Here is an 18,994-nt window from a genome sequence, read left to right as displayed (position 1 = left end):
CCAAACTAACTGTGCCTTATGATGGTGCAATCCTGCCATGTTATGCTATGCTGCTATGATTTTGTTATCTGCGACTCTTTTTAGTGGGCCTGTGTGGTGGTAGTGGCACTGTTGCAGCAGTAGGGGTGGCGAACACGACGACATGGAGTGTGCATCGTGATGTGCGCGTGGTGGCGTTTAGAGTGGCGTGTGAGAGTGTTCGTGTTCAAATGCAGTGGTTTTTGTCTGAGTGTTGTGTGCAGCGATATGGGAGCTTCGGTTTGCCATCTCGCTACTTGGCGAAATGAAAGGACGCGAAGACTTCGGTTCGCCATCGTCTCCCACGCTCCTTCGACTGCATGACTGTCTACCGCAGGACTTCTGACAGCTGTGCTCCGGACCAGCGGCTTCACTTGTTCCCAACGCTGACTTCGAACTGTTAGTGGCACGAGACGCTTGTGATCACAAATATGCACTAGACCAACAGTCCGAACGCTGTGCTTGAGTTGTGCCACATGGGCCGCCTCTCGTGTTTCACCCGAATGGTTGTGTGTGTTTGTGTATTGTCTAGATTAAGAGATGTGGCATCTGAGTTATAAAAGTGTCTGTGTGTGGGAAGTGGCATCTGCTTTAGCGAACGAGGCGGTGAACCACCACAGCCTGTATTCGTCAGGCCATCTGACGGCTTCAGTGAGAACCTGTGCTACCAGATTTGAGAAGGGATGATGCCATTTCATGGTTTTTCACTTCATGTCGCTAATTCACAGCTGATATCTCCTTTGATCGCATGTACTGCTAGAGTCATTGTTCAGAGTTTTCTGTACACTACTGAATTAATTGTACCCTCATTGAGCTGTCATGATATCATATCCGAGACGCTTTGCATTGTTACCGCATGCAGTAGTGCAGCCAGAGCTCGAGTTTTACCAACATTGGCATCAACGAATGCCATAGACGTCTTCTCCCTCTGTTTCCGCGCTCGTTTTTTTGTTGTTTTTTTTTTAATAAAATAAAGGTGCCGTTGAATCTCCTAGATTTTAACCCTGCAAAACTGTGTCTAGCCGGGTTAGAGCTATCACCCATTTTTTTTCTCGCGGCTGTGGGTTTCGCGGACCTGAAAATCACCTCGCGGGCCCCTATTTGAGAAACACTGACCTATGATATGCTTTTAGCAATTACCACTATGTGACGCGACATTTTGAATTCCTTTTGGTGAAGCGGTGACCACAGGCCACTAACAGTGTTTTCAACGCTGTAGCTAAGGCTCACTGTTTTGGGTGAGGTTGTGTACATATTTCTTGTTGTGTATGTTTACATTGTGCATGTTTGCAATTCGAACAATGTAAATGTTTCTTAAAATATGAAATTTTAGATTACAACGTTTTGAAATGCCTTTTGCAGATAATTTTGGACCTGTGTTTGGTGCACGTTTGAAGGAGCATGCAGGTGGCTTAAGCGCTGACAAATCTACTAGTCTCGTTGACCGCGTCCGTGACTGCGAGTCTTGTTGTCCTTCGCTGCACTGTTCTGATGTCCTTTGTGTACACCCGGCGCGCTTGACACGCGAGATGTTGGGGGCCTGCCTCATGAGGAGGAAACTTAGGTTGTGAATTAGTAAGCCATCAATTTGTCTGCATGAAGGTGGGGTTGCGTGCCTGCATCCCAAGTGGCATCACGTGTTTGTTCTTTTTTCCATGTATTGTGTTCCCTCTTTGATGCGCTTTCAGTTGTGATTCGGCGCTCGTCTAGTTCTCCTTTGCTGTCGTGATCGTCTGTCGTGCTGTTTTTCCATCCAACAGTTTTATGACTTCGCGCCGTCTCATATCCACGAAATTAGACTTGTGTGGATTCCTGGCCATTGTGGAATTTCAATGAACAAATCCGCGGATTTCCTTGCATCCGCTTCTTTGAATGGCCCTATCCTTTCATTAATTCCACACTTCTCTTTATGGGTTCCGGCGCGATTCAAACAATTTTTTTAGATGAAATCCTCAAATCCGGCCTTTTTATCTTTTGACGACTTCCGGCATTTGGGGTACAACTGGAATCCTGGAGTGCCCTTCCCGACAGTGCGAGGTGTGTCTGACAAATTTCAGGTGTAGGATACCTCCCCTTAACTTTTATCTTCACAGGTCGGGTTGTGCTCCTTCAGCCATGTGTTCATACTGCAATGAACCTGAGACGTTTGAACATTTTTTCCTGACCTGTCGCCGTTTCGCCTCCCTCCGAAAGCTTTTCCTTGAAATTCTTTGCAAAACTTTATCTATATCCTTGACTGTTCCCAATTTACTTTAGTTTGGCGCTACTCAGCTGGGTTTCAGCAGCGGGACAGTACGATCAGCGGTATACAAATTTGTTAATGCCTCTGGTCGGATTGCTTGCTAAGTGTACCGATTCCACTGCTTTTCTTTTCAGGTTCTTATTGCGTTGAAATTATTCCTTTTTGTTTTCTGATCAGTAGGGCCGGGCCTTTGCATATTTATATGCATTATTTTTTCTCGTATTTAACAGCATAACTTCCTTAATACTGGTTTCACGTGTGGCCAATCCCCTCGTGGGTATGTGCCATTATCTGAGGGCACAAAAACAACAACCATGGCTGTTTCGACGCCACGGGTTCGAGAGGCGAGCTGCCCGCCGCGCCAGGAAGACGTGTGGAAAAGCCCGCCTCTTGTACGCGCGCTCGCCGGCGCCTTCTCGTTTATTGATATCCGGCGACCGCTGACGGATACGAAGCCTCGCTCTGAACCTCTCTTATGCTTCTCCGCTCTAGCAACGGTTCTTGAGGCCTCGCGCGATAGCCGCCGCCGTCTCTCTCATATGTTTTGCTGCCGTTGTGTCCTTCTTACCTACGGGCTCCATCCTTCGCTGTCGACGCATCAGAATAATAGCGGCGCCGCCTCGTCTGGGAGCGCGCCCCGCAAAGGTGCGCCCACCACACCTGCTGCTGCAGAATAGGCAGGAAGCACTTAGGAGGCCGCTGGCGCTCTTGAAACTTTCATCACCGGCATGTTTGTGGTCGTGCTTTCGCTGAAGCCTTTGTTTCCCTGGCGGAAGAAAATGCCTGCATCTGGCTGGATGCGTTTACGAGGTGCACCCCATGTGCACCCCTAGGAGCGTTTCGCTTAATGGGCGGCTGCGGCCTCAGACTTATTGTGCTTCCATTTCTCGTCATTCTTTCGTTATTATTATATTGTTATCGTCATAATTTGATCGAAGAACTGACGTGTAGAGCGAATGGATATTTTCGGGAAACGCAAAGTCCGCTTCACAATAACGCTGCGTACCACGTAATGGCGGTACAGCCACTTTTCAATGTACGCAGGAGCACTTTGTTTTGTTTTTAGAGGCACACGATGTTTAACGTGGTCCCTTTGACGTAGTTCACACACACTGCATTCGGCCAAGCGTCATGCACCAATTAAGCGCTTGGTCTTCATGCGGCTGTCGGCTAGCATCAGCGTATCAATAAATGTTGTTCGTCATCATCGCTGATCAGTGTGTGACGCGTGTAAGCCTACTTACAAGTTAAACTTCTACAAAGGGCCTTTTCACCCAAACTTTAAACATCGACGGACACTTCAAAAGCTTCACTTTGTCTTGCGCGCACACAAACACACACACACACACACACACACACACACACACACACACACACACACACACACACACACACACACACACACACACACACACACACACACACACACACACACACACACACACACACACACACACGCACACGCACACGCACACGCACACGCACACGCACACACACGCACACACACACAAAGAGATAGAGAGATAGAAAATGAGGCGCTTATATTGCATGGAAAGGGCGAAAAATATTCCTTTTTCTAGTATTATGTTCCATAAACAAGCTTTTGTATGTGGGCATAAAATCTAAGCGTCTCGATGTTCCTCCTATCTGGTATAGGCGGGGTTGCTTTGTGGACTGAGAAACAATATCTCGCTTTACCTCAGTCCATGGACGTCTTAACTATACACATATATAGAGTTCTGACGTCACTATCTGTTTTTACTTCTCGAGCAAAAGAAAAAAAAAGAAAAACGGCCGACGCTATGTACACTTGTCTGCCGTGTCCGCTGTAAACAAGCCCTTAATCGAAAGTATACTGTCCCGCGTCTCGCAGCGTCATTACACCAAGGAACATGCTGCTCTAGCCATGTTATTCCCTTTTTCAACGTAAACCACCCTTATTATACCCGCTGCGGTCCATCCTTTAGAGGCTATCTACCCTTCTGCGCGCTAGCCTGGCTGGGCTTCTTTTTATAACCTCTCGCTGGCGCCGCCTCCAGCAAAGAGCCCGGTACATAGGGGCTTGCTTTGCGTGCCTCAGTCCGAGACCGGGGGCGTGGAGCAGTCTCCTCTTCTATAACGTTCTTGATTACATCTTCCCGCGGGTTACCGAGGCCCGAGTTTAGGCGCATGTCCACGGTGCTGGTCGTAACTTAGTTATCCGAGTGTTTATGCCTCTCCTTTTTCTTTTTTTAACGTCCTTATTGGAGCAGGGGAGACGCAGCTGTGCACCGGCGCTCTAGCTGCAGTGCATGTTGCGAGTATGCGCGGAGACACTATAGTTATCTCTCTGGCAAAATAACTTCCCTGTAGAATAAGGCAGGGTCGAGCAGGGCAAGATGGTAGAAGTAGGAGGAGAAAAGTAGTATGCCCTATCTATTCTGGAGTCCCGAAACGATGTTTGCCAAGTATTTCCTGTTTTGACTAGACCTTTGGAAACGATGCTTTCTGAGCAAACGCCGGCACCTGCGCTTGAAAGCGGATAGCTCGGTGCGGTATACATAGTCTTGAAAGAATTGCGCTTATCGATTGTCGTGAGGTGCAGCGGTGGCTTAGCGGTAGAACATCCGCCTCGCATGCAAGAGGACCGGGGTTCAAATCCTGGTGATGCGCAATTTTCCACCAGATAAAAAAAAAAATCTGCGTGTCGGTGGAATTGCATAAACAGGTTTGGGGTGCGACCTGATGCCGGTGAACACCTCCGGCAACGCACTCCCTCACCGGAACAGGAGTTGGCCACCCTGGTGCAGTAATTGGCCGCAACCTCCTATGATAAGCTCCATAAAACCCCGGCCCTCAGTCACCAGCGGCTGCGGAACAACTGACCACGGCGGCGGTCAGACCTGTGACGCAGCAGGCGGTGCTTAGAATGCCTGGCTCCGCTGGACAGGCCGCCATTGGAAACTGACCCTGGCAACGTTTAATGCTAGAACTCTAGCTAGTGAAGCTAGTTTAGCAGTACTGTTAGAGGAACTAGAGGGCATGAAATGGAATGTCATAGGGCTTAGTGAGGCTAGGAGGCCGAATGAGGCATATACTGTACTGAAGGATGGGCATGTACTGTGTTATCGAGGTTTACCACAGAGGCGACAACTAGGAGTAAGTTTCCTTGTCAATAAGTATATAGCGGGTAATATAGATGAATTCTATAGTATTAATGAGAGGGTTGCAGGCATCGTAATTAGGCTTAATAAGCGGTATAAACTGAAGGTTGTAGAGGCCTATGCACCTACATGTAGTTATGATGACCAGGCAGTTGAAAGGTTCTATGAAGATGTAAAATCGGCAATGCGAAAAGTAAAGACGCAGTATACTGTACTAATGGGCGACTTCAATGCCACGGTAGGGAAAAAGCAGGCAGGAGACAAGACAGTAGGTGACTATGGCATTGGTTCTAGGAATAGCAGGGGGGAGTTGCCAGTTGAGCTTGCAGAGCGCAATAACCCACGAATCATTAATACCTTCTTCAGCAAACGGAAGAACCAGAAATGGACATGGAAAATTTCTAACGGAGAGACTAAAAATGAAATCGACTTCATAATGTGTTCAACCCCCGCCATTATGCAAGATGTAGAGGTAATCGGGAAAGTGCGATGCCGTGACCACAGGATGGTGAGGTCCCGAATTAGCCTAAATCTGAAGAAAGAACGCAACAGATTTGTATGAAAGAAACCCGTCAACGAATTAGCGGTGAGGGGGAGTGCAGAAGAGTTCAGGATCTCGCTACAGAATAGGTATTCAGCTCTAACTGAGGATGGCGACATTACCCTAGAGGCAAGGAACAATAATTTCAGAGATATCATTACTGAGTGCGCGGTAGAAGTAAGCGGTAAGATAGTTAGAGAGGATACCGGTAAGCAGTCTAAGGAGACGAAAGATTTGATTAAGAAACGCCAGAGTATGAAAGCTTCCAATTCAACAGACCAAATCGAGTTGGCCGAGATATCAAAGCTAATCAATAAGCGCATGGTGGCCGATATAAGGAAGTATAACATGGATAAAATTGGTCAATTAAGGGGAAATGAGGGTGCTCGTTATAATACATGAAGGAAAGAAGCCAACAGTCGGCGAGGCCAAGGACAGCGTTGGGGATGGTACTTTATGTTTTTTTTTATGTTTACTTGGATAATCACTGAAATTAATAATCTGTTTAGGGAACGATAATTAAACACAAAGTAGAAGAAAAACAACGTGCTGATGGTGGGAACCGAACCCACGACCTCCGAATATCGCGTCCGGGGCTCTTCCAACTGAGCTACATCGGCCACTGTCTCCCTTCTACTTGCTTGGGTATTTATGTTGTCTGTATACGAACCTTGAGAGTGTTCACCAGCGCCACCCTCAACCAATGCGGCGGACGTGGAACGTCCTTTGTTACCGCCAGCGTCACGTAAAACGTGATCAAGAGCGAGGGCGAAAGCTGTGCTAGAACCCTCTTACGCTACCTATGGCTTCAAGACTGCCAGAACCGAGACCCCCGTAAGCTACAAGCAGATCAATTGAGGGGAAATGAGGGTGCTCGTTATAATACATGAAGGAAAGAAGCCAACAGTCGGCGAGGCCAAGGAAAGCGTTGGGGATGGTACTTTATGTATTATTTTTAATGTTTACTTGGATAATCACAGAAATTAGTAATCTGTTTAGGGAAAGATAATTAAACACAAAGTAGAAGAAAAAACAACGTGCCGATGGTGGGAACTGAACCTACGACCTCCGAATACCGCGTCCGGTGTTCTTCCAACTGAGCTACATCGGCCGCTGTCGCCCCTACTGCTTGCTTGGGTATTTATGTTGTCTGTATACGAACCTTGAGAGTGTTCACCAGCGCCACCCTCAACCAATGCGGCGGACGAGGAACGTCCTTTGTTACCGCCAGCGTCACGTAGAACGTGATCAAGAGCGAGGGCGAAAGCTGTGCTAGAACCCTCTTACGCTACCTATGGCTTCAAGACTGCCAGAACCGAGACCCCCGTAAGCTACAAGCAGATCAATTAAGGGGAAATGAGGGTGCTCGTTATAATACATGAAAGAAAGAAGCCAACAGTCGGCGAGACTAAGGAAAGCGTTGGGGATGGTACTTTATGTATTTTTTTAATGTTTACTTGGATAATCACAGAAATTAGTAATCTGTTTAAGGGAAAGATAATCAAAGACAAAGTAGAAGAAAAAATAACGTGGCGATGGTGGGAACCGAACCCACCTCCGAATATCGCGTCCGGTGCTCTTCCAACTGAGCTACATCGGCCGCTGTCCCCGCTGCTACTTGCTTGGGTATTTATGTTGTCTGTATACGAACCTTGAGAGTGTTCACTAGCGCCACCCTCAACCAATGCGGCGGACGTGGAACGTCCTTTGTTACCGCCAGCGTCACGTAGAACGTGATCAAGAGCGAGGGCGAAAGCTGTGCTAGAACCCTCTTACGCTACCTATGGCTTCAAGACTGCCAGAACCGTGACCCCGGTAAGCTACAAGCAGATCAATTAAGGGGAAATGAGTGTGCTCGTTATAATACATGAAGGAAAGAAGCCAACAGTCGGCGAGAAGAGGGTTCTAGCACAGCTTTTGCCCTCGCTCTTGATCACGTTCTACGTGACGCTGGCGGTAACAAAGGACGTTCCACGTCCGCCGCATTGGTTGAGGGTGGCGCTGGTGAACACTCTCAAGGTTCGTATACAGACAACTTAAATACCCAAGCAAGTAGCAGGGGGACAGCGGCCGATGTAGCGCCAGTTGGAAGAGCACCGGAAGCGATATTCGGAGGTCGTGGGTTCGGTTCCCACCATCGGCACGTTGTTTTTTCTTCTACTTTGTGTTTAATTATCTTTCCCTTAAACAGATTACTAATTTCTGTGATTATCCAAGTAAACATTAAAAAAATACATAAAGTACCATCCCCAACGCTTTCCTTGGCCTCGCCGACTGTTGGCTTTCCTTCATGGATAAAATTGAGCATGCTGTAAAGAACGGGGGAAGCCTTGAAGCGGTAAAGAAGAAATTGGGCATAGGCAAAAACCAAATGTATGCGATAAGGGACAAGGCGGGCAACGTCATCACTAATATGGACAAGATAGTCAAAGTAGCCGAGGAGTTCTATACAGATCTCTACAGTAGCCAAAGTAGTCAGGACCGTAATGAGATTGGCGGTAGGGAAAACAGTCAGGCGTTCCACCTGTGATGAAGGACGAGGTCAAGAAAGCACTAGAAACTATGAAAAGGGGGAAATGAGCTGGAGAGGATCAGATAACTACAGATTGGCTGAAGGACGGGGGGATATCATGCTAGAAAAACTGGCCACCCTGTATACGCAGTGCCTGGTGTCATTGACGGTACCGGAACCATGGAAGAATGCAAACATTATCCTCATTCACAAGAAAGGGGACTTTAAGGACCTTAAAAATTACAGACCAGTCAGCTTACGGTCTGTTACGTATAAGGTATTTACTAATGTAATCGCTAATAGAATTCGGACAATCTTAGACTGCAATCAAGCAAAGGATCAAGCAGGGTTTCGGAAACGGTACTCTAATATCGATCATATCCATACCATCAATCTGATGATAGAAAAATAAAAGCCTTTGACTCGGTTGAAACCTCGGTGGTGATGCAGGCATTGCGAAATCAGGGGGTAGACGAGCCGTACGTGAAAGTGCTGGAAGCTTTAGATAGTGGCTGCACAGCAACCATAGTTCTGCATAAAGAAAGTAACAAAATTCTCGTAAAAAAAGGTGTTAGGCAAGGAGACACAATCTCCCCAGTACTATTCACAGCTTGTTTAGAGGAAGTATTCAGAGACGTGGAATGGGAGCAGTTAGGGATAAGGATAGATGGAGAATACCTCAGTAATCTGCGATTTGCTGATGAAATTGCCTTGCTAAGCAACTCGGGGGATGAACTGCAAATAATGATCGACGATCTAGACAGGAAAAGTAGAAAGGTAGGCTTGAAAATCAATATGCAGAAGACTAAGATAATGTTCAACAGCCTCGGGATGGAACAGCAGTTTACATTAGGTAGCGAAATACTGGAAGTAGTAGGCGAATATGTCTACTTAGGACAGGTAGTAACCGCAGATCCGGACCATGAAAAGGAAATAACAAGAAGAATAAGATTGGAATGGAGCGCATTTGGCAAGCACACGCAGATTATGACTAGCAGCTTACCGGTATCGCTCAAGAGGAAAGTATACAACAGTTGCATCTTGCCTGTACTCACCTATGGGGCTGAAACGTGGAGGCTTACCAAGAGAGTTCTACTTAAGTTGAGGACAACCCAGAGGGCTATGGAACGAAAAATGATAGGGGTAACATTAAGAGACAGAAAGCGTGCAGAGTGGGTCAGAGAAATAACTCAAGTTACCGACATTCTAGTGGAAATCAAGAAGAAGAAATGGACATGGGCAGGACATGTAGTGCGACATGTAGTAACCGATTGTCGCTGAGGGTAACAAACTGGATTCCAAGGGAAGGAAAGTGTAACAGGGGGCGACAAAGATTTAGGTGGACGGATGAGATTAAGAAGTTCGCTGGGGTCAAGTGGATGCAGCTAGCACAAAACCGGGTCAAGTGGAGAAATATGGGAGAGACCTTCGCCCTGCAGTGGGTATAATCAGGCTGATGATGAGTATGATTACCGAACTGTAGCCGCAGCTACTTATGCGCCATAAAATGCAAGAACACAAACACACCGACAGCATTTGGGTTGCAAAATGTATTTGGGGTTTATTTGACAAAGTTAACATGATTGAGAGAGGTTTGTAAAATATAAACTGCTGCTATCTGCAATGTGATATAGTCAAACATAAATAACTTTCATTCTTTCGTCAGCGCAATCAGTATCTTGTCAACTGACTGCCAAGATTTCACCAGCTGATCTTCACGTGTCTAAGTTCGGCTTGACGGGGCAGTGTTCGTCACCTTGTGGTGCATAAAACATCCGTGCTGTATTCTTCTACCTTCCTGGAATGAAAACGCGCAGTGTTTACAGACATACTGTAAACATAAAGCTGTTATGAGAAAGCTGTAGGTTGTTTAAAATCACAGGTATTGCAGTGAATAACTACGCACATGATTATTCATGAAATATCTGGGCATATGGCATACCCCTATATGGCACAGAAGTACAGCAGTCTCGTCGTGTGAATGCACCTATGTATTAGACCCATTGATGACAGTCTTCAGTGGTAATGGCACATACCCACGACTGGGAATAGGTCACGAAATATAGCCGGTAAAAAAGGTTCATGAACAAGAAATTGGGCGCTTTAGTAATTACTAGTCTAAAACTAGAATTTCACGAAAAAGAAAGGAAAAGAAAAGGCAGAGAATTCTCATTGTAGCAATCTACCTGGTGCAATTATATAGTCGTGAACAGAACTGCACACAGGTTGCAGAGTATATCTCTTGGCACTTGCCCCGAAGGAGAGGAAAATAAACACAAATAGCATGCGTGAGTAATCATCAGTTGAACAACCTAACAGTCACTAAAAGTGTTCCACAAGGAAGCCTGCTTTGGCCACTGTTGTTCAAAGTGTTCATCAAAGACATTTCCCGCATCGACATATCGATCAAATTTGTTGTATATATATATATATATATATATATATATATATATATATATATATATATATATATATATATATATATAGGGCGGATCTGGTACATATGATGGGTGAGTCCAAAAATCTAAAATATAAATCGAGAGACAAAAAATAATTTTGGAAGACTACTGTCGAGCTCACGCCCTGAAACATTATTGGGCCTAATCCGACTAGCTGACGTCGCCCATGTCCAAGGACTCCAGGCTGCCATCTTTGTAGATAAGTTGATGCCTATCTTGTCCCTGTTGAATATTTATTAATGTTTTACCAGCACCACATGCAGACGACTGTTCTATTATGCCTGGCACAGATGCAGACACGTTGACAAAGAAATGAAAAGCCTTCCTGTTAACATCATTGTTGTGGTTGCAATCAAAAGAACTTAATATAAATCGTTGGAAGAAAACGCAAATGGTTTTCACAGGAAAAAGTTTTTTTGTAATCATGCTGTCACCAATGAGGGCCAGAACATTACAATTGTAGGCTCACAGAAAATAATGGGTCATGCTCAACAGCAATCTATACTGGGACTTGCCTGTTGTCGCATATGCATAAGGTTTTCCATGATATTTGATGTTATGTCATATCAGTGAACACTCCTGATGCACATTGAAAGAAATTGAATCTTTTTTTCACATCAACCAATGCATTAAGACCCCAGTGGAGGGTGGGTTAAACAATAAAATAGTTGTACCATCCTTTTCTGGAGGATAAATAACATGCACCAAATGGGTAATTGTGGTGCAAATGTCTCCATGAAATATTACTTCTGAGCCTTCGCATTGAGTATGCACATACACAGTAGCTTGCTGCAATGACATTAGAGCTGGAAATGCGTCACGTGTCCAGGCAAATATCACACAAAACTGTGAGGCCGCAAAAAGAAAAAAGCCTGTGGGAACTTCCCACGCTTTGCCCGATGATGAATACATTCTGGAGAGGGGTGCCTGAGTGCACATCGCCCAGGAAGATACGGTGGCTGTTTAGGAGAAGGAAAATGGCCATAAATCCATTACACTGATTCATTAGAAGTTGAGTTTACAGATGCTGTTTTCATGCGCTGTGTGTTACATCAGACATGCCCTGGGTGTTTCTGGCAGACAAACTCCTTGTTCGACAGTTGCTACACTATCCAAGTGAAAAAAGAAGCTTCTATGCCTCCTCGCCCATTCCCAAGGCCTGACTGCTGGAAAATTGCTAAGCAATACTGTTTGATTAGCTGGCTGACTGACCCGGAGAGATGTGCCGTGTTTTATTAGGCAAAGTTCTGAGAGAGCGCTGGATTGATTGTTTAAAGTTTTCTTGTGGAGTAAAAAAGGATAATACTGACCCTGGCCAAGAGGCTCATCAAGTCAATCATTGCTATAAACTTCTTGCTTCTGACCTTTTGCTGTTAAGACCTTTGAAGTATGTACATAAGTCTGCAGAAGTGCAATCAAATTTCATTGTTTTCGCTCTCTCAGCTTCAAAACGTCATTCTTCTCTCAAACCGAAGACTCAGTCATGCCACTGAATGGAATGTAGGTTCAAAACAATCTGAGACAAGCATAACAATGCACAAAGCATTGCGATGGTATCGTGAGTGTGCGCCATGAACATGAAAATTTATGAGTAATTTGTATCCCTACTCATTTATTTTTATTTATCGCTGCTTCCATAAACCATTGGATTTTGTATAATGCACTGCTGCTGCTGCTGGTCGGTGCATAGTTTTAGCATGCATGCAAATGCTAACAACCAGGGTCTAGTGCAGTTGTACTAAGCAGTCTTGAGTTTTAAACTTTCGTAACTTGTAAATGCATTGAGATAAATAAAACTTTTTACAAATTGGTGCTGCTCAAAATTATATAAATATATCCTCACTTCTCAGTGTCACTGACTGCAGGCTTGGTGTTCACGGCAGCGGCTCCGGACCGTGCAGACTTGGGGCTGTGCCATAGAAGCAAGCAAATGGAAGAAACAATTATTTCTGCAGCCATAAGATCTTGGGCTGTTTTCCGGCACATACACCACAATAGTGTGTATAGTTGGTGCATAAGGCTCTAATGATCATACACGAGCTTACTTTAGCACTCTGGCTACACCTTGTACACTGCAGTAAAAGAATCAAGACTGACCATTGCAGTGCTTTGTAAGTTTCTGTAACATTCTCGACAAGAACATTGAAGAAAGAAGCGTTGTCGCTTACCATCCCAAGAGTTGTCATGACTGCTTCCATGGTATCATGCGCCTCTCTTTGCACCATGTCATTCAGGCACTTGCAGGCTCATTTTCATTTGAAAGGGAACAACCATATGACACAGACCATTGGTATTTAACTGGCCAACATAATGTAGGATCTAATTGGGCAGCTGAAAGTTGCGCCAGGACACAAGAAAAGTACCACGAAGCAGACACTGTTGCCTTTTTTCAATGCAGTGGTCCTTGACAAGTATCCTTTTTTAATTTTCAGGTGCTTTTATAACACAATGAGCAAACCAGCTCAGCTTTTTCCACTTGTAAATGCATATAGGACTTCCAGTGCCGGAATGTTTTGTCCAACAGCATAAAATATTGGCGCACTTCATTTCACGTGCTGACACAGCGACACATGTTCATAAGCTTGGAGCAAAAAAAATTTGAAAATTGAAAAGATTTCTTGCAATATTTGGCTGTGGCACTGCATTCAGCATGTACTGCTAATGGGGCCAATTGTCTGAGAAGACTAGCAAATCATCTGGCAAACAATTTTCATTTATTGCTCCTGGCGGCTGTGCACATTTACATGCACATGTAAACAAAGCAGCTACATGACGTGTATTATGCAACTCGAGCCAAGCTTAGAAAAAATGCTGAAATATCGTGTATCTTAATTCGCACAACGTAAGTGGCTTTTTACTTTGCGCTGCTATTCCCAAACAATGGACTGCACGGTGTTCAGACGGGCGGGCCGTACTTATCGTGAGAAAGCATCATCCACCACTCCTACTCGGAGCGCACGTGATCGGCAGGCGCCGAGTCACTGCCATTTCGAGCTACTAGAAAGTGCAGTTTTCGTCACATATGGTAACTAATTGTTCCGCTCGGACAGTCCGCTGTCCGGTCCGCTCGTCTTAACAGAGAAGGTAGTGACTTACCAGAATCATTTTTTTTCTTACGCTGGATGGCTTGCAAAGGCCTTTGCGAACGCCTTCATTGCGCAGCGGTGCGAGCGCTCGTTCGCCGTCAGCGGATCCCTAGAAATCGTTGCAAATTTTTTGGACGGCGCCTTCGCCCTGCGCTGTACAGCGTAGAAGATGGTGGAGATCTGGAGCCACTTGCTGGTCGTCCGCCGCACTGGAACGGTTGCGCATGATGTTTTATTGGCGCGGGCAAGGGCATTGCAGCATCTGATGACGTCTTTCCTGTTTTTTTTTTTTCATTTGGGATGCTTGGGAAAACTATGTGAAAACGGGAGAACTACGTTGGCATAGCTTGGCTCTATGGCTGCTGAAATCTCGTGAGATCTCGCGAGATTACGGCAAGCTGGAAGTCATGCGGCATACGTCTCCGGAGTACGTCTCCAGCGCCTTTACGTATCGGCACTTTGCACGCATGCGCAGTAGGCGTCGTATACGTCTACGTCTGTACGTCTCCAGCAAGCGTCATACGTCTCCGGCAAGCTAAATCTCTCTAATGTCATAGGGATCAAACTATATGACCTAGGCCGGGAATTTCAATCACGCCACATTCAAAATGAAGCTAGGTAACAAATTGACCACAGGTCCAAAATAACAAATTGGACAAAGGTCTAAATGAAGAAAACGTTCGCGAGGAGTTTAACGTAATAGAGGCTTTACAAACGTTAGCGCCATCTATTGAAAGAGACACAAACTGTGCGCGGCGGCCATGTTTTGTTCAGTCCGCCCGCGCCTCCCATTGAGTACGCTGTCAACGTGCGCCTTCTTGGAACCCGTGCTTGCACCGCAAGGTGCATTGGAATGATCACAAGCGATTGTTTCATTTTTTAACATCACAGCAGTCGCTGCTAGCACCAAGCTCTATTCGGAATGATGCCAGCATGTTTCTGCGTACCCGTCTGCAGCAAGCGCATCGTCGTAGATGCCCACGGAAACAAGGCATACGCGTGTATGCGAACGCTCGTTTGCAATCCTAATCGGCTTTACAAGTGTCACTTGCGTCATGTAAAGCATTACTGCACGTCCCTCTGACTGGGAGCTAGCTCACAGAACGTGCTATCACCTAAAACAGCAAGGTTGTTTTGCGTGCTATGGAGCCTTGTTAACTTGAAGGATAAGCTTATGCTTCGATGGAGGACACGGGAGAAGGAGCAATGTATGTATACCGAACGCTATAATTCAAATACGTTCTTTGAAACCTTTTGTACGTAGGTTGCATTTACCATTGTGTATTTGATTTACGACAAGGGCATGATTACCGAAACTACTTTTCACAGGCGTACGAAATGGTAGTGCTTGGTGCGGAGAGCAATACGGCTGTCTAGTGCGCCCGAGGTGCGTGTTTCACGCAGCAAAAGCGGCTGCCAAACCCGCGGCGTCTAGTAAAGCAGGAAACGATGACATCCCACTAGTGTGTTGTAATATGCTCACGTCCAGCCCGTTTCGAAAGATGTTATCACGTGATAATGCATGCGAAGTCCGGTCCGCGTCCAGAGCGCGCAGCTTAGGTTTGCATTCTGCGCCTTCATACCCACAAGTGCGAACGATAAAATAACGAAGTTTGCTTTTCACTATTGTGCATTTTATCGAGTCGTCCGATAGTTCGTTAATAGACAGCCACCTGAAATTCAGTTGATTTTGTAAATATGCTGATTTTTTGTTCATTCCCTCCGTCAAATAGCAGACATTTGAAGCCTTAAGCTCACATGAAAGTGCTGTCATGGGAAGCTTCGAGGAACTCGTAGGAAGAGGAACTCTACTGAAACGAAAACAAATTTGAAAAGTCAGCTCACCTTACTGCGAAGTGCCAGTGCTTGGTGCAACTGGCTGTGTTCGTAAAGCCATATTTATATTATATAATACTGTTATAAAACATTAGGGGGACACTTAAGGTCCGCCGTGAAGGGTATGAAGCGATAGCGTCTCTCATTCACACACACACGTTTTCTTTCTTCCCTTTTTGAATTTTTAGATTTTTTTGTTATTTTATATTTCGATTATTTGTTTCTTTATTGTATTTAATGATTTATATTTTTATACACCAATACTCAGGGTCAGCAACAATCGCCTTTCCATTTTGAGCAATTGACACCTTTGAAAACATTCTTCAATTATTTCAATTAATCTATTACACATTCTAAATCGTCTTCATTAGCATCACCAAGTACTGGTTTTTCTTTCTGAGCATTTTGTCACCTTTAAACCCTCAATTTTTTTTTGTATTTTCTGGTTGCTTTATTTAATCAATTGGCCAATTAATTACAAATATTTTATTATCTCATCATCGCCTATTGCACACCAATAAATCTTCACTCACTGGGAGCCGAAATTACAATGACTCATTTTTCTTTTTTTTCTTTTACGCAGTCCCCGATTATTTCCGAGACCCGTGCCAATAACTGCGTCGACGGCATAGGCAGGAAAGTGCTAAGCGCCATTCCGACTTACGTCAAATTCGGCACGATTCTTTGATCTCAAAACAAATTGCATCCTCGCTCATTTCACCAACAAGTATCCCAGTCGTAGCAGTGGGATGAGCGACGATGATGCGCAAATCAAGCAAACTCGCGATTGTCTCTCATAGCCGTTAAAGTAAATAGCAAAAGCACACAGACAAAAAAAAATCTGCACATTACAAAACTTTAGATGCTGTACCTGGATACGGATGATGCTGCGCAGATCGACGAGGGGCCCATGCACGACTCGTAGAGCAGTTTGTAACCGTTACGCCTCGGCTGTCAAAATACGCTTCTTGGCTTCGCTAACAGACACCGCCAGGGACAGAAGAGAGGTCCAAGCACAGCACACTAGGTTACAACATGAAAAGCGCAGACAGAACAGCGGGCGCTGACGGACGGACACGAAGCGAACCAAAGCGAACGGATGGAGCGAACAACATATGGCTGCCAGCGCGGGATCAGCGTGCCGCTCATGGTTGCCAGACTCACTTTTGTAAACCCTCTATTGAAGTATTTCAGAAGTTAGAAGTAATCGATTCAAATAAATATATCACCATTTCGGTTGTAGCCCATGTCTTCTGCATGCGAGACGAGAATGAAACGCATAAGCCAAGAATGATTTTTTTTGCACCCAAAATATATATTTACATAACCCTCAGCCTAACTTGACTGAATTAACATGACTAAAATTCTTTCCCGAATTTAAAGTTTCAACGCTTGGGACCCAGTCAGCTGCTCACGAAGGGTGGTTGGTACATAGGAGGTTGGTATCAAATGTGTTCAATAAGCACCTAATGAACGCGTTGTGCGGCGTCTAACTTACTAACGCGTGTTGGAGATGTGTACTCATTTTACAGTAATAATAATTTTACAATTGAAATTATTTGTGCAAGAAAATTAAAGAAAGAATATTCGCGCAATGAAAATGCGGTGTCAAAGGCGTTTCGCGTCTACTCTTAAGAAGAAAGTAAAGCATCCCCCTATACTTTTGTCTCTATCTAAATGGTAATCAGAGTATGTGGTGCCTCCTTGTGTCATTGGCTCTTTTTTTGCACTTATTCGCACGTGTTGCACCTTTGCATTTTATGTGTTCGATGAGTTGCTACAAAAACCTTGACTTAGAACTGCTTTATGAAACCTTACTCTAGAAGCATTACTCTAGAACCATTAGAACCCTTTCGCAACGAAAGGGTTCACTCGTCGACTCAGAGAGGCGGATATATGTAATTTCACAAGTGTTTTGCAACGATGTGGAACCTATGATCATATAAATGGGTACTGCCGCGCCTTTCTCCTCACCACTGGGAAGGAAGTATAGAAAGCGCACGTCTCCTGCGCTTAGCATCACAAACATATTTAGTGTAATACGACAGGACAACAGGAATACAAGACGAAGGCGGGCAGAACACTAAGTAGTCCAACTTTAAAACATTTTAAAGTATACTCTGGCGTTTAGATCATAGACGTCACAGTTTCGAAATAAACGCATCAATTTGAAGAAGGTTTCACTCAGTGTCTTTTTTTTTCTTGCGGACGTTCCGTGATATTAAATAGGTGAATAAAACAACTAAAGTAATTTTTAAAGTAAAGGCATAACTGTCTTTACAGTTACTGCAATAATTTATCGCAAGTTAGCACAGCAGTGGATAAGCATTTGTGGGACTGTCTGGAAAGCTACGGCGGCGTTGATTAGAAAGGGAGCTCTAGTTGGCATAGTGAAGCACAAGTAACTGCCGAGATCGAGTACCTATAGGTAAGATATGCCAGTATTGCTTGAGCATCCCAGGTAGACAGTGAACATGTGAAGATACACGTGCCATCCAGAAATGTATTTGGTTTTTGTACGTGAGCTATTTGGTCAGGTCTGAGTGCTTATGGCTGTAAACATTAAGTGCATCTGTTCCTGCAGATCACGCAGAAAGTCTCGTAGGCCTCCGTTTGACTCGAATGCTGTCTTGATGCCCCAAAACGTTATAAGAGAGGAATTCTCATATGATGCATTTGAAATTATTTCAGACTACGGACAGAAAACGAAACAATTTGAAATTCAATCACGCAGGTGGCAAGAGACCGGTGCAACGTCCCTCTGCGCAACCTGCCCAAGTTTGCCGTCGCTTTCAGATGTCCCCTCGGAACTCCCATGAACGTGCCACAGAAGTGCGCCATTTGGTGACTGCGGGAGATGAAGACTTTGGCACTGACATATGCATTCGCTAATAATTTTTTTTGCATTTTCGGTTATAATACATTTGAGCGTAATATTGTTACTCTGCGATAGATCAAGTTTTGTGCAATGCCAAGTAAATAATATTTTATCATTTTTTATTTTGTTTAGTATATAATACTCATTTTCTCATTGATCCTTCAAGCGTTTTCATGTCACAATCAGTTTCGTGCTAAGTATGCCCTGCTTACTTGGGTGTGTATATATGACCGACCTTTCTGATAGAAATTAATCCTGCGGTAGAAACGTTGAGTCAAA

The 18,994-nt window shown here is 44.8% G+C and overlaps 1 protein-coding gene across 1 annotated transcript in view; it reads left to right on the top strand.

Moving 5' to 3' along the window:
* Positions 1-18,685, top strand: part of LOC146200875 (endothelin-converting enzyme 1-like) — a 182,286-nt gene extending 163,601 nt beyond the window's left edge. Inside the window, exon 7 of the mRNA XM_084592984.1 lies at positions 18,572-18,685. Coding sequence (XP_084449110.1) covers positions 18,572-18,685 — 114 coding nt within the window. The remainder of the gene's footprint in view (positions 1-18,571) is intronic.
* The last annotated feature ends 309 nt before the right edge of the window (positions 18,686-18,994 follow it).

The sequence above is a fragment of the Amblyomma maculatum genome, chromosome 2, assembly GCF_055883805.1.
Source record: "Amblyomma maculatum isolate TAMU_Amacu chromosome 2, ASM5588380v1, whole genome shotgun sequence".
NCBI lineage: Eukaryota > Metazoa > Arthropoda > Arachnida > Ixodida > Ixodidae > Amblyomma > Amblyomma maculatum.
Note: the sequence above shows the minus strand (reverse complement) of the source record. Positions and strands in the feature narration are given on the sequence as shown.